Source organism: Physeter macrocephalus, chromosome 11 (assembly GCF_002837175.3).
Source record: "Physeter macrocephalus isolate SW-GA chromosome 11, ASM283717v5, whole genome shotgun sequence".
Classification (NCBI taxonomy): Eukaryota; Metazoa; Chordata; class Mammalia; order Artiodactyla; family Physeteridae; genus Physeter; species Physeter macrocephalus.
The window spans coordinates 145,984,268-146,001,001 of NC_041224.1; the positions used below are offsets into that span (position 1 = coordinate 145,984,268).

The following is a 16,734-nucleotide window of genomic DNA, read 5'->3' on the forward strand; positions in this document are numbered from 1 at the left end:
CCTGCATGTGGAATGAGAGCCAGCAGAGGGGAGATTTTCTGTGGCATTCGTTTAAACTCAAGGTTTAAATGTCTCAAAGTATCTTTTATAAATACTAAAAAAACCAAAAGCCTTGAAAGTTACAAGGATAATATGGACTGCTTCAGGGCTTCCCTGGTGGCTCAGTGGTTGAGAATCTGCCTGCCAATGCAGGGGACACAGGTTCGAGTCCTGGCCTGGGAGGATCCCACATGCCGCGGAGCAACTAGGCCCGTGAGCCACAACTACTGAGCCTGCGCGTCTGGAGCCTGTGCCCCGCAACGAGAGAGGCCACAGCAGTGAAAGGCCCGTGCACCGCAATGAAGAGTAGCCCCCGCTTGCCGCAACTAGAGAAAGCCCTCGCACAGAAACGAAGACCCAACACAGCCAAAAATAAATAAATAAATTTATTTATTTATTTAAAAAAATATGGACTGCTTCAAATGCATGGTCATATACGTAACCCTGAAATTATTTAAGACGCGACCCCAGACCTTATAGGGCAAATTACTCTTGGAGGGGATCAGCTCCCCCAAAGAACTCTGAAGCTATTCCAAGAAGCTTTCTTGTGACCTGAAGGAGGACACATGTTCACATGCCTCATCTGGCTGAGTCTCTTATCCGTCATTCCTTCACGCGTGTGAGAGTTTATCTGGCACAAACTGAGCTCCTTGCTCTGGAGCCTGTCTACATGCCAACCACTAGGCTAGCGATCACATTTCTCTGGGGAAGAAACAATACCAGGGAGATGTAAATGGCTTCTACATTTTGCTGCTGCTATCTCAATCCTTTTTGTTCATTGCTAACTTAAAAAAATAATGAGACAGTGTGATTATGAGCGGAAATTAATTTAACCAAATATTTCCTGAATGGATACTATATAGGTGTTCATAATGAGATGGTCCCTGTCCTCAAGGATCTTACAGTCAGTCAGGTTATTCAAACATTTCTCATTGGCAAAACTGGAGAAACTTCTTTCTCTTTTCTGAGTTCTAGTTTTCTCATCTGGATACTAGGGAGTAAATTTCTCCAGCTATTAAGCAGTTGTCATCAAAAACATTTACTGAGAATTTAACTCGTGCTAGACACTGCACCTTATAAACACCATCACATGAAATCCTCAGAGAACAACCCTGTGAGGCAGCCACTCCTTTTTTTGATTGAAGCATAGTTGGTATACAACATTATATAAGTTACAGGTATACAATATAGTGATTCACAATTTTTAAAGGTTATACTCCATTTATAGTTATTATAAAATATTGGCTATATTCCCCATGTTGTACAATATACCCTTGTAGTTTATTTTATACCTAATAGTTTGTACTTCTTACTTCCCTACCCCTATATTGCCCCTCCCCCTTCCCTCTCCCCACTGGTAATCACTAGTTTGCTCTCTATCTCTGTGTCTGTTTCTTTTTTGTTATATTCACTAGTTTGCTGTATTTTTAAGATTCCACATATAAGTGACATCATACAGTATTTGTCTTTCTCTGTCTGACTTATTTCACTTAGCACAATACCCTCCAAGGCCATCCATGTTGTTGCAAATGGTAAAATTCCATTCTTTTTTTTATGGCTGAGTAGTAGTGTATTGTGTATACACACCACATCTTCTTTATCCATTCACCTGTTGATGGACACCTAGGTTGCCTACATTTTGGCAACTGTAAATAATGCTGCTATGAACATTGGGGTACATGTATCTTTTCAAATTAGTGTTTTTATTCCTTTTGGATATATACCCAGGAGTGGAATTGCTGGGTCATATTTTTAGTTTTTTGAGAAACATCTATACTGTTTTCCACAGTGGCTGTAACAATTTACATTCCCAGCAAAAGTGTAGGAGGGTTACCTTTTCTCCACATCCTCACCAACATTTGTTGTTTGTGTTTTTTGATGATGGCCATTCTGACAGGTGTGAGGTGATATCTCACTGTGGTTTGGATTTGCATTTCCCTGATGATTAGCAATGTTGAGTATCTTTTCATGTGCCTGTTGGCCATCTGCATGTCCTCTTTGGAAAAATGTCTGTTCAGGTCTTCTGCCCATTTTTTAATTGAGTTGTTTGGTTTTTTTATGTTGAGTTGTATGAGTTGTTTATATATGTTGGATATTAATCCCTTACCGGTCACGTCATTTGCAAAATTTTCTCCCATTCAGTAGGTTGCCTTTTTGTTTTGTCAATGGTTTCTTTTGCTGTGCAAAAGATTTTAAGTTTACTTAGGTCCGTTTGTTTGTAACTCTTATTATCCCCATTTTATAGGTGAGGACACTGAGGCTTAGAGAGTTCAGTGATTTGCCCCGTCCATTGGCCAGTAAGTGACGGAGCCAGGATTCAACCTCAGCCAGTCAGGCTCAGAGCCCCTGCCCTTAACAACTGTGATCATAGCCCTGCCTGACCTGAGCCCTATACAGGGAGGAATGAGAGATCAAAGGAGCAGGATGCCTATAAACAGTTTTTAGATCATCTGGGACAGATTCGTCCACATTCAGCTCAACACCAGGCAACAAGAACATCAAGAAAGGCAACAGGAAAGAAAGATGATCTACATTGGGAGGCCAAGAGGCCCTTTAAGGTCACAGTTAATCCAACCCTGAGATTGCAGAACACAAATACACTGGGTCTCTAGCAGGCATCAGACCCACATTTCCTCTGAGGATCTCCAAGCACCTTTTCCCCCAGAGTCGTCACACAGAGAGGATAGGAAAGCAAGGTGGGGTAACTTTCCCAGAACAAACAAGTGGCAGCGTCAGAAGGGAAATGTTTGTGTTTAACCCCCCAGCTCTTGACTGAAGCCACACTCTATTTTTAGGGTCCCTCTTTAACACAACACACATCTATTTTCAGAAGAAGGGAAACCCCAATGTGTGGAACCAGAGGAGAGTTTCTGCAGGTTTTCCAAGGTGCCACAGTTTGATAACACTCTCCGCCTATCTGTTAAAGAGCGCAGCAAACGTTATCACCTGAAAGCACCCGAGGCCAGGGTACCCCTGGTTCTGAGCACTGGAAATGGGCTACGCAGAACTGGACAGCATGTCAGAGCCTCACCCTGTAATCAGACTGAACTGCTTGCAAAGGAACTGCTACCACATTCCACTCTTAAAGAGGCCTGACACCAAATAGCTTGGCTGGGGCCAGGGCAGCCAGAGGTGCCAAGTGGCTGCCGTTCCCAGGGAGGTGTGTGTGTGTGGCCAGGGTGGTGGACACATAAGCCACGGTAGGTCATCTGAAGAGTGTGGAGAAGTGAGTGATCATCGCTAAAATAGTCTGCAAGCAACTCCAGAAAGCTTGCCATACCTCGACATTCTCAAGTACATGGTAGCAATACTCGACCATTCAGCAAAGGCTTGAGCCAGCTTCCAGAAAGAACCAGAGGGTAGCACACAGGGGATTTAGTGCCAGAAATAGTAGACTAAGGCGACTCTGACCTGGGGATATGAACCAGGCAGTGTCGCGCAGTGGTTGGGGGCATCTGGAGTTAGACAGCCCCGGGATGACTCTGGCCTTAGCCACTCACTAGCTGTGTGGCCTTGGGCCATTTCTTTAAACTCTTTAAGCCTCCGTTTCTTCATCTATATATAAGGTGGAGTTAATAGTCATCACCGGGGCTTCCCTGGTGGCGCAGTGGTTAAGAATCCACCTGCCAATGCAGGGGACACAGGTTCAATCCCTGGTCCGGGACGATCCCACATGCCACGGAGCAACTAAGCTCGTGTGCCACAACTACTGAGCCTGCGCTCTAGAGCTTGCAAGCCACAACTACTGAAGCCCGCGCACCTAGAGCCCATGCTCCGCAACAAGAGAAGCCACCGCAATGAGAAGCCTGCGCACCGCAATGAAGAGTAGCCCCCGCTCGCTGCAACTAGAGAAAGCCCGCATGCAGCAACAAAGACCCAATGCAGCCAAACATAAATAAATAAAAATAAATAAGTTTTAAAAATAAAGTATCTGTATCGTGTGATATGATATATATTTAAAAAACCAGTCATCACCTCACAGCACTGCTGTTTGGATCAGATAAGATGATGTATTTAAGAGTCCTTCACAGAATGCCTGTCACGGAGTGCAGCCCTGAATACGTGTGGGCCACTAAACATTGCACCAGGTCTGTGGCTGCTCCCACAACTCAGAAGAATGAACTGTTGCCCCTCTTTGTACCTCAGCTTCTCCAGTAATAAAACAGCAACTATTCTTCCCCCCTCCTCTGTTTATGACACTTAAAAGCTGGGGATATGCAGAAGTTGAGGGTTTCTTTAATCATCAGAAATGTTATCCAGGGTTTACACAGCATCTACTCAGGGATTGGCTATCTCTCCCTTTTTGGGTATCTGTGCAGATCCTCTAAATGTTGGATGACAGAATTCTGATTAAAACAAGCTGTCTATATTTTTGCACTTCTTGAGGTTTTTATGGTGCCAGGAGCAGACATGAGGAAGCAACCATCTCCCATGATGTCAGAGACTCGTCTACAGAAGAGACGCTAGGGGGAGGATGCGGAGCAGCCATGCTGTCGCCACTCAAGATTTGTCATGTGACACCCCCTCTTTCCCTCCAATGAAAGGAGAAAGATGTCTTTATGCCATTGGGGGAAAATAAAATCAGTGCTTGAATATTTGCCACAATTCTTCACAACAAACCCAGCAGTAACTTCCTTACTTTCTCATTTCTACTTGGTCATGGCCCCATCACAATGCCCTCATTCCATCACAACCCCTACTTCTCATGCTAGAAAAAGGGATGGGAGTCACATTCCGTTGAGAGTTAGTACAGGTTTCTGGCTTGCTCAAGCTGCCTTCTCTGGATAAAGGCCATCAGCTGTCAAACCAACCCGAAGAGCTGAGCTCTGAGAGAAGAGTGGGTTTGCATAGAGGGGAACGATGCCTGCCTCACCTCGGCAGCTTTCCCACCCCAGGTCAGTCAGCAGGCTTGGGAAGCATCAACATTAACCTTCTTCTCTTAGCATTAGCTCCTGTGCCTTGGCCTGAACCATTCTACTACCACCAGCAGCCAGCTTACTAAACCAGAACAGCCTAGACAGGACCACTATTAATTTGATGTATTTCCTTGTAGCCAACCTAATATGTTTTATTAGTTTGTTTTTAATTATAAAAGTGCTGTACTCCAGGCCTTTAGAAAATCCAACAAAACAGGTTGCAGTGAAGAGCCAACAATAGCAGTCTATCCATCCTCAAAATGGTGCCCCTAAGCTGAGTAGACTGTCCTCACGTGAATGTGTGACAGCTGTCCCTCCCAACAGCTGCTTAGCAGGAGTCCCCGTGTAAAAATGATGGGCTAGAAGACCCAAACTTCCTTTATTTTTACAGTTACCCTTGATTACCAGTGAGTTGATGCCCTCAGTTGTGAACTGTCCACAGCTATTCCCATCCAAACCCTTTCCCTGCACTTCAGGCAGCCAGACCTCTGGCTACCCATGTGAAGGGAACAGGTCCCAACACACAATAGGAATGTGCATCTCCAACAACAAACATCTGTAGGATATCATCACAGAACAGCAACAATAATAACAATAACAAAAATAGGAACAAGCATATTCAGCGAGGACTCAGCACATGGGACGCATATACTGAGTGCCTGGGCTGTGAGTGCTTTTCACTTTCTCCATTTTATAAAGGAAGAAAGTGAAGCTTACAGAAGTTTAGGAACGTCCCCAGGTCACACTACCGTGAGGAGCAAGGGGTGAAGTACAACCTACACCTGGTCTGATAGCATAACTTTTGGATGAATTGCTGCTAATGATAAATTTTAACTGTGTTAACAGTCCAGTAATCCATATTAACACTTAGCAGGGCTTCAGCTGAAAAGAAACGTGAAGATGATGCTAGGGCTCCCCATAAACACCTCCTATGTGTATAAGTCAGATTTACTATCCTCCTCCCAGATGCTGCATCCCATTTCTACCCAAAATATACAAACATTACCAAAATACATTCAAACCACATTCCAGGGATCCCACCTGCTCTAAGACTTCCCTTGGTGTTTAGAAATCTGTCTGGCTCCCGTCTCCTTTGCGACCACAGCATGCCACTGTAGAGATGGCGAGCACGCTGCTGTTTCTAAAGGCCTGAGCATTTCAGGTCACTAACCCCACCAGAAATGAGACCCAGAAGTCCAGAGTCCTTGAGCTATTGTTCTCTCTACATATAATACTCCCTTGTTCAGGCTTCCCTGGTGGCACAATGGTTAAGAATCCACCTGCCAATGCAGGGGACACGGGATCAAGCCCTGGTCCAGGAAGATCCCACATGTCGCGGAGCAACTAAGCCCATGTGCCACAACTACTGAGCCTGTGCTCTAGAGCCTGTGAGCCACAACTACTGAGCCCACGTGCCGCAACTACTGAAGCCCACGCGCCTAGAGCCCGCGCATGCTCCGCAATGAGAAGTCACCGCAATGAGAAGCCCGCGCACTGCAACGAAGAGTAGCCCCCGCTCGCAACTAGAGAAAGCCCGTGCGCAGCAGCGAAGACCCAACGCAGCCAAAAATAAAAAAATAAAATAAATAAATTTATTTAAAAAAAAAAACTCCCTTGTTCAAGAGAGAGACAGAGGGATGGACAGACATGCAAAAATACTGGAAAATGATCCAAAGTAGTCCATATCCAAACCAGCCCAGGACTGCCTTTATAAAATGAACTCTTCTAAGCCTTGGCCCATTATCTGGGCTTGGCAGAACTGGCCTGCTCCCCTGACTTATCTCTCTTTGTGCCTACAGCTTGCTACACCCACTGCATGTTGGCATCCTTATCAGAAAATATCCACATGACAAGCGTTTGCCTTTGAACAGAAGTAGCTGTTTAGCCTGCCAAACATCAATAACTCTGTATACTTGTTGGTACATATATTGTGAACACGTACATAAAGCTCACAAATACAGAACAGACACTCGCTACAGGGTACAAGTGGCCATGTGTCTTTGGAAACTGCCAACCTATTACAAAATACCTGCCACTCTCCTCTTCCCCATCAACTAGGAAATGAGAAGAACAAAACTTGCAGCTCGTTGAATAAATCATTTGTTCCACAAATATTTTCTGAGCATTGTGTTGTGCTCTCAAACTGAAAGTTTTACCAAACTATAGGATTCTAGAGATGAGAAGAACGTTGTCCTCTGTTCCTTTTATGACACTAGTTTCACCAGACAGCAGGATCATCCAGCATCAGACTTGCCGAGAGGTAACAGCCTTTGACAATATGAAAATATCACTTTTCAGGGGTCAGGGGGTCCCATGTGTGTCTCCAACATTGGGAAATAATGACTCAGCGACAGCCTCATCTACTCCCTTCATTTCTGAGTCAAATTATTTTTGACTCTTTTTAAAGTTTATCATTTTGGTTTTCAGTGTGTATTTGTTATTTGTTAAGTATATTTCGTGGTCAGGCATTTGGGGCCAATATTGATTTTTTAAAAATACAGACTACATTTTATGCATAAAGTTGGTAGATCATGGAGTTGAGATAAAATGTTTACTAGCTGCATGGTTCTTAAAAGAAACCACCACCGGAAAGCACTGTTGCAGTCACAGCTTAAAGCACCTAGTGAAATGCGAGATGCTTCGTTCCTCTATCACCTGCTGTGATCAAAATGAAAGCAGAGAACTGTTACTCCTGACTTGTGGTAAGTAATTTGATTATAATGCATCAGGATGACTGGAATTCCCTTCTCCCTACACTGAGAAGCCTGATCTCAACAGCAGAACAAAAGCCTACACAGTAATTAAAAACTCTGTCCCAGAAGTGGAGTAGGGGGTGGACCTCATTCTCTTTAAAACCCTTTGAAGGATCAGAAAACACTGGGGGTGGGAGAGAAAAGGGAGAGTTGTAAAGACCCTCAAAGCTGGTGTATGTATTACACGAGCTGTGTGTAAAAGGACTGGCGGGGCCTCACGCTTTGTAGAACATGTTTGGCTACAGGGGTCTAGATGATGCCCAGAGGCAGAAAGCCCGTGCAGATACAGGGGTGGGGGGAACCCATGCTCCTAGGGTTGCTGAATGCACACGTTGTATTTGTAGCAGAATGAAAGCACAAAGGAGATAAATGTGTGCACCTGTGTTGTGGCAGCTAATTAATTCAATTAATATTTATTGAGTACCTGTAGGGCTCATGACAGCTTACTGTGGGGAAAGAAAGACAGTATCTCCTGCCTTCAGGGAACTCATGATCTCCTTACAATAAGACAATGACAAGGAGATGATATAACTGTATACTCAGGTACTGTGTGAGCCATATACATGCATGGCTTGTTTAAATCGGGTCTAAATATCTGTCGGAAAAGGCCTTTTTCTCACTGATCCTTCACATTCTTGATGGCTGACAGCAAGAAAGAAGTCATCTCAACAATCAAATTCCAATCTGCTCAAGTTTTGTGGATAAGGTGAAAGAGGACATCAGGAGCTCTGGCCACAGCCTCTGGGCAGAGGAAGTGCATGTATGTGTGTGTGTAGAAGCACTCGTTGAAAGCATGGCTATCAAGATCCAGGGTAGTCTGCAGCAGGCCATTAAGCTACCAGGAACCCATCATCCATCAGCAGCTCCTCATCGCCATATGTCTTAACAGCCATAAAAGCCACTTGTCTATGTGTAGAATCACCTCAAGGTGTGATTTCCCCAGTTTTCCACAAGCTTTGCAGCATCAAGCCTAGTTACTTTTTGGATAGGCATTTAGTCCTCAGAGCCCCAGGAAACTGAAATCGAATTTCACTAGAAAACAATGATTCAACAGACCTGTTTAGAGAACCCAACTTGGCTGCTGGTCTTCTCCCAAAAAACATCAAAGACCAAAATCCTGGCCACATAAGAAGGTGTGGTCTATCCAGATGAAGGATAATGGGCAGAACATACCTGCAGACAGCTCTCTTCCAAGTACAGACCAGAGCTCAGGCTAAGATGACCCTCATGTGGGCATCTAGGGAGACTTTTCCAAGCTGGGTCCAGTGGGCATTGGGGGATGGGTGGATGAGAGGGAAAAGCCTATTCATCTACCGTTCAGGTACCTTGACAGAGCAGCTTGGCTCCTTCAAGCCACACTGGCTTTGAATCAGAACATCAACTCAGAAGTGTAAATCCTGGGCTGGGGGGAACCACTGGACTCCTAAGTTAAAACATCAAGCAGGACTCAGAGTCTGAAGTGAGAGCATTTACTCCCATGCGACACCGTGCCAGCTGTTGGGAAATGCTTACCTGTATATTCCCTTCCTTTTCCAGACAGAGTCTAGAACCGCTTGAAATTCACCATAGAGATCATGCATAACAAGGCACCCACCGTTTGCCGCTGTGTTGGCCAGCACAGACCAGCTCTTGAAAAGAAGCTGCTTTGCACTATTTACAATAGCCAAGACATGGAAACAACCTAAATGTCCATCGACAGATGAATGGATAAAGAAGACATGGTACATACATACAATGGAATATTACTCAGCCATAAAAAAGAATGAAATCATGCCATTTGCAGCAACATGGATAGACCTAGAGATTATCATACTAAGTGAAGTAAGTCAGACAAAGACAAATACCATATGATATCACTTACATGTGGTATCTAAAATATGATACAAATGAACTTATCTACGAAACAGAAACAGACTCACTGACATAGAAAACAAACTTATGGTTATCAAAAGGGAAAGGGGGTGGGGGAGGGACAAATCAGGAGTTTGGGATTAGCAAATACAAACTACTATATATAGAATAGATAAACAACAAGGTCTTACTGTATAGCACAGAGAACTATATTCAATATCCTTAATAAACCATAATGGAAAAAATATAAAAAAGAATATATATATATGTATATGTATAATTGAATCACTTTGTACACCAGAAACTAACACAACATTGTAAATCAACTACACTTCAATTATAAAAAAGTGAAAGAAAGAAAAGAAGCTGCCCATTTCCCTCAACACCACCCTGTCAGTGGGTGAGACAAAAGGAGGCACTCCACACCAACCCACTCCACTTCCTCTGTAATTTCTGACCAGGTGACCACACACGCCTTTCCCTGTAAAGTGCTGTCATTCCTCTCATCTGTGTCCTCATACTGATACTGATCAAGATAGCTAAGGCCACCCTTAAATATCCTGAGAATAGAGGCATCCATGATGCTTTTTTGATGATCTCTTCTAATGCTTCACAACCATCACATTTATAAGTTTTATGCTTTGCTTTAATTCTTTTACTACCATTTAAATCTACCTTAAAAAAAATAACAACCGAATGATGGTTCCTATTTTACCTTCAATACAGAGAGAGAAATCTGATTATAGACACACACTCAAAGAAAAGTCACTCTCACTCTGCTTGCTTTCTAATATCATGATCTAAATCCCTTCCACCTTTAATTGAAGAGCCTTAAAAATCACATTCATTTTCTTTGCTCTCGTTAATACCCACTCCAATTCCCCCCATTTTTCTCTCACTAGGAGCTCCCCAACGAGACTCAGCCCTGTGTGAAGAGCTGGCCAGGTGTTCTGAGAGTATGACCTCATTGCTCCTCTCCTGTTGATGAAAACTTTTCAGTATTGTTAGTACATCACAGTCATTTTCAGTTCATGGTTTAGATAAGTAGTTAAGGACACAGCCCAATAAGCCTTCTCTGATATTCAGTTTTCATCAATACTATTAATAAGTCGATTTTTGTGCATATTACAGTTACTGAATTACGAAACTGCAAGACACTTCCACAAATTAGCCAATCTATCACCAACTCACCCACCAACACACAGAGTCCAACTGCTTTTACTTTACTACTTTTCAATCTATGATCCACCAGGGCAGCTTTCAGTTTAGTTACAGCTTATAGGGGAATTCCAACATTTTTGAAAATACATTTTGAAATTAGAAAAATAAATAAGAGCTAGTTGTTTAACAGCAGCATAACACTCTTGACTTACATCATTATGCTTATGGTAATAAGAAAATCAACTGACTTTTAATGAGTACCTACCATGTACATGCACCATGCCAGGACACATCCCCTACACTCGCAAAGCTTCCAGTCTTACTTAAGAGACATCACACAGATCATAATCCCTCATCCACAACAATTCTGAAATTCAAAAAGCTCTGAAAGCAGAAAGAATTTTGTAATTCATTTGACGGCAAAATCTGCCCTGAAGTTACCTAATTTATATTCTTTATTTATCTGCTTTCACGTAAATACAAGTTTTGCTGCCAAAATAACATGCTCAATTATAGGATGCCACCCCACACATGGTATAATGTTTCTAAATCTAAGAAATTCTGAACTCCAGGTTAATTCTAAACCCATGCTCTTAAGGGCTCTACCATACTTCTTCCCACATGATTGAGTCCTTGGTTATAGCTCTTAAAAAAAAAATAAAGAAGGAGGAGGAGGAGGAGAGGGAGGAGGAGGGGAAGGGGAGGGGAAGGGGAAGGGGAAGAAGAAAAAAAAGAAAAAAGAAATCTGAATTCCAAATACATATCTCTTACCGGCTTCAAATAAGTTGGCCATGGACCCAAAGATTGACATGAAAAAGAAAACAACACAAACCAAAGTTACCCCATCCATTGAGTGGGGGGTTAGGCAAAAGGTGGGTTAGGCCTGTTACTCTCTTCATTCTCAATAATTCTAAAAATCTACTCTATAAGTGACAAATGAGTGTCACAGCAATATTTAAATTACCTTAGTCCCTTGAAAAAAGATAAGGACAATGGCAACAATATAATTGGAATTTTTGGCCCCATTTTATTAAAACTTGGACACTTAAACCTAACTCAATCTTGACAGAGCAGTATTTGTGCATCTCCTCTCTAAAAGCAGAACATTTTGCATTGTTGGCTACTAAATGGAACCTTCTTCATTTCAGGTCCTTCTCCAGCTCCAATGTCAGGGATTCCCATCATAGTCATTAAGATGAGGGTCATTCCTAGTATGAAGTCACCCTCAGAGTAGAGTCAGACATTTGCCCTTTTCCTTAACCAAAACTAACCTCTGTTGCCCTTGTCATCAGGGGCGCTGGAAGAGGGGCTTTGGGGTCAACACCCTCCTGCACACCTTCAGCAATAACCAGAAACCCCTAACTGAGTTCTAGATTGGACCCATGGTGTGGAGTTTGCAGACCCCGGGTGTAGAGTATTAACCCGTCTCCTGCCATGAGGGCTCACTACTCAAAGACAAAGTTTATTTAGCATATCCTGGGATCTCTGGGGCACTCACTCTGCCTGTGGCAGGGCCTGAAGCTACAGCTGGGTGACACGCTAGACAGGAAAAATCCAACGACAGCCTCAGCCTGTTTTTGTACAGCCCATGAACCGAGTAGACTGTACATTTTTAAAGGATTGTAAAACAAACAAAAGTATGCGACAAAGGCTTATGTGGCCCCAAAGGTAAAAAATGTTTACAAAAAAATTTTGCCATTTATAGAAAAAGTTTGCCAACTCCTGCTTTCTCACCTGTGAAGAGGGCAGGGCAAAGGATGTGTGACAAGATAAAGGCCTCCCCAGACCCTGGCCACGTATACCTGTGGATGATTTCTTTCCAATCCCACCTTGGAACTTCCCAACAGGATTTTAGAACGAATTGATTCCACCTCAGTTTTATTTTTAAAAAGGCCCACTTTTCCCTTAATTTCCCCCAAATAACCAAAATAGACACATTGGCAAACTCCTTCAGGTTTCAGGCCCCTCACCCAGGACCCGCTCACAAGCCCAGACCTGCACTGTCACCTGGGCTAAGGCACTTGCATCCCCTCCCCTAAACGTAGGTTCCACTTTGGGCGGGGAAGCCAAACAGGTAGAACACCAGCAATTCGTATTTTCTTCTCATTCTTTAAGTTGCCTGTCTGTGTGAGGACTGTGAAGCAAATGAAGTTATTTTATGGGAGCCTCAGCTCTCCCTATTCTCCATGACTCCTTTCCCAATGATGCCATAATTCTTTCTCTGTCTCCTCCTTTCCTTTCCTCTTGTCAGACTCTGCTCTGCGGTACTGACCATGCCAGAGTTTAATGTGCTTCCAACCTCAGTCAACAGGGTGAGTCAGAGCACCAGAGGGTTGAAGGTGGTCTTTGAGACATGAGAGATAGAAGTGTTAAACGTGGCCCAATCTGGTCTGATTCCTGTCTACCTACCTGTCATACTATTCATTAACCTGACACTACTTCCATGGTAATAACCCACTTCTCATAGAAATGCTCAGAGAGACCCTTCCCTTGCCCTGTCAGCCCCTTTTGGATTCTTCTTTACCCTCCAAGGACAGAGACCCATATCAGACTCACCAAGCAACACAACAAGTTAGATGCATAGTTTAAAAAAGTCCATGGATGTTATCTCTGCTAGTGGAAAGGCAGTACAAGGAAAGGATTAAGAGCCAGGGCTCTGGAGCAGACTGCAGGAATTCAAATTCCAGCTCTGCCACTTATTAGCTGTGTAACCGTGGACAAAATAACTTAACCTCTCTGTGCTTTGGTTTCTTCATCTATAAAATGAGGATACTAACATTATCTACTCTATGAGGTGGTTGTAAAGATTAAGGACTTCAAATACGTAAAATACCTACAACAATGCTTGGCACCTAGAAAGAGTGTAAAAAAATACCTATTAATATCAGTAGTTGTAGTAGTCTGTTCCTCAATCCCATTGTTTTGAGCTCATTCACTCTTTCCTTTAAAAGGCATGCTATGTGCCAGGCAATTGCTAGGCACGGAGGTTACAAAGATGATTAATACCTGGTTTTTGCCCTCAGGAGCTGGCAGATGAGTATGTGAGACAGTCATAAAAACAGGCTAGGTCCTAATATAATGTGGAGAGAGAGAAATACCCAAGGCTTTATGGGAGCACAGTAGAAGCACACAGGAGGCCTCTGCAAGGGTGGGTGGGTAGGGATCAGAGCTGAATCCTTAAGGAGGAACAGGAGTTATCTAGGTACAGCTGAGGAAGATGGAGAAGAGTCATGCATGGCAGGCAAAGGCATTCCAAGAAAGAGGAAGGCATACTCCATGCATGAGGGCAGTAAGAAACAGCCTGGAGTTGATGGGGAACAGCCAGGAGCCTGGTGAAGAATGAGAGACAGACAAGGGCCCTATCACCGTAGGCCTTTATTGCCATGCTAAGGAACTTGAGTAACGGGGAGTCAATAAAGGGTTCTAAGTGGATGGAATGGCTAGATTTGTCTTCTAGAAAGATCCCTTTGGTAGGTGCATGGAGGGATTGATTTAAAGGGGCAGAGACAAGATTACAGGCAGGGAAAGTGATTAGGATGTTAACTGCAGCAGTTGAGACAAGAGATGCCTTGGGTCAAGAACTAGGGTTTTGGGCTTCCCTGGTGGCGCAGTGGTTGCGCGTCCGCCTGCCGATGCAGGGGAACCGGGTTCGCGCCCCGGTCTGGGAAGATCCCACATGCCGCGGAGCGGCTGGGCCCATGAGCCATGGCCGCTGGGCCTGCGCGTCCGGAGCCTGTGCTCCACAACGGGAGAGGCCACAGCAGAGGGAGGCCCGCATACCACAAAAAAAAAAAAAAAAAAAAAAAAAAAAGAAAGAACTAGGGTTTTGGTAGTCAAGGCGCTGAGGAGAGATCAGGTTACAAAGCTATTTAGGATATTGATGGGTGAGTGGAAACCACATGTTAGAAGAAGCAAAGAGTCAAGAATGACTCCTCCACCTTGAAAGACTAAGTGGATAGTGGTCTATCAAGCAGGAGGGTGATCACAAGAGGAAGAGGAAGAGGAGGTTTAGGGGAAGGAGTGAAGATTTCAGTGGGTCAGAAATACGTATCAAGGGACTTCCCTGGGGGTGCAGTGGTTAAGAATCTGCCTGCCAATGCAGGGGACATGGGTTCCAGCCCTGGTCGGGGGAAATCCCACATGCCACGGAGCAACTAAGCTCGTGTACCACAACTACTGAGCCCACGTGCTGCAACTACTGAAGCCCGCTCACCTAGAGCCCGTGCTCCACAACAAGAGAAGCCACCGCAATGAGAAGCCCGCGCACCGCAACGAAGAGTAGCCCCCGCTCACCGCAACTAGAGAAAGCCAGCGCGCGGCAACGAAGACCCAATGCAGCCAAAAATAAATAAATAAATAAGAAAGAAATACGTATCAAGCCCTTATTCTGTGTTAGCCATGGTGTTAGGTACTGGATATGCAATAATGAAACAAAATAGAGAGGCTTTCTGCTCTCATGGTGCTTTCAGTCCAGTAGAGGAGGCAAAGAGCCAATGAATGATTACAAATAATTAATTTATAATTTACAAATTGCAGAATGCTGCAGAGGAAAGTGCAGAGTACTAGGCAAAGGTTAACAGGGAAGCCTCACCTAGCCTGGGGGAACGTGGGATGGCTTCCCCGAGCAAGTGGCCCTTACATTGGTAGTTATGGGACAAATAAGACTTAGGCAACAAATGGGGAAAGAGCTTGTGCAACACCTGCAGTAGGAGTCTCAGACATCCTGTGTGAGACGTCCAGTGGAAACACGTAACCTGAGGCTGGGTATTCAAGTCCTAGGGAAATTGTCTGGGCTGGAGTTATTTTAGAATCATCAGCAATAAACAGGTAGCAGCAGAAACACCGAAAGTGGGCAAGATTATCCCGAAAGAGAGTACAGGTGTCCAGAATGGAAGCTGAGGATGGGCCCTGGGGAACTCCTTTCTTGGGGTACGCTGAGGAAGAGAAGCCAAAAAAGAACAAAGGGAGTCAGGAGATAACCACATCGAGAAGCCTTGGGGAAGCAAACAACAGCATCCAGTACTCCAGAGAGCTTTAGTTATCCACAACTGGTGACCACAGTAAGAATAGTTCCTGTAAAGTCGTGGGGATTGGAAGTCCAGGAAAGTGGGGACTGGAAAAAATGACAGCAAAATCATGAGTATAGTCCATTCCTTCAAAATGTTTGCAGAGGGAGGGTACGTAGTTTTGAGGGTGGGTAGTCAGAGATGCAGGGCCAAAGGACAGTTTATCCAATGAGAGAAACCTGGGTGTGTCTAGAGGCTCTAGGAAAACAGCAAGAGAGAGGGAAGGGTTGACGATTCAGAAGAGCTTGGGATCTCCCACAGCGCAAACTTTAGCACTTATCATTGGGCCAAAACTTTCCAGACTCTTGACTGGATACTGCGTTTTCTTCTTCCACCACAGGGTCCAACTCTGGACTCGCTATATCATTGAGTCCTCAGCTGATTTTGTAGGATTCCCACTAGCTGGCCCAGGCCCAGAAAGCCACGTGGGTGAGAGGAAAGCTCCTCAAATTACCCCCCGCCCATCCCATCCTCCAGGATGCTGGGAGACTCAATCCCTATTCCAGGCCAAGGCTCTGCCCTTCATTAAGGGGAAAACTGAGAAACTTGGTATCATTTCCTGGTGAACAAAATAATAGAGCTACCACACCCCAGAAACTTTCCTACAAATGAGCTTTCTGTGCACAGAGAGAGGCTGGCTGAGAAGGGCTACTGATGTTCCTTAGATGGGCCTGGCTCCGTGATCACCCCTTTCAGGAAGTGGCGCCTGCATGAGATCACCCTTGGGGCCCTGGTCCTCCACTGACGGCAACTCGCCAGAAAGCAGGCGCCTCTCACCACCACTCTGTGGTCAAGTGACAGCAGGGGTTCCTGGAATCAATGTGCTCCGTGGAAGAGAAGGGTGGCCCCAATGAGCCACTAACCAGGCAAAGGGCTTTCCAACTAGCAGAACGCTTTGAGGAGCAATGAATAAAACAAAAAAGCTGCAGCAGCAGCTTGGAAGAAGCA

The 16,734-nt window shown here is 44.5% G+C and overlaps 1 protein-coding gene across 1 annotated transcript in view; it reads left to right on the forward strand.

The window, feature by feature from the left end:
* SPTB (spectrin beta, erythrocytic) overlaps positions 1 to 16,531 on the forward strand; it is a 55,501-nt gene extending 38,970 nt beyond the window's left edge. Inside the window, exon 14 of the mRNA XM_028495115.1 lies at positions 16,483 to 16,531. Within this exon, the coding sequence (XP_028350916.1) occupies positions 16,483 to 16,531 (49 nt within the window). The remainder of the gene's footprint in view (positions 1 to 16,482) is intronic.
* The last annotated feature ends 203 nt before the right edge of the window (positions 16,532 to 16,734 follow it).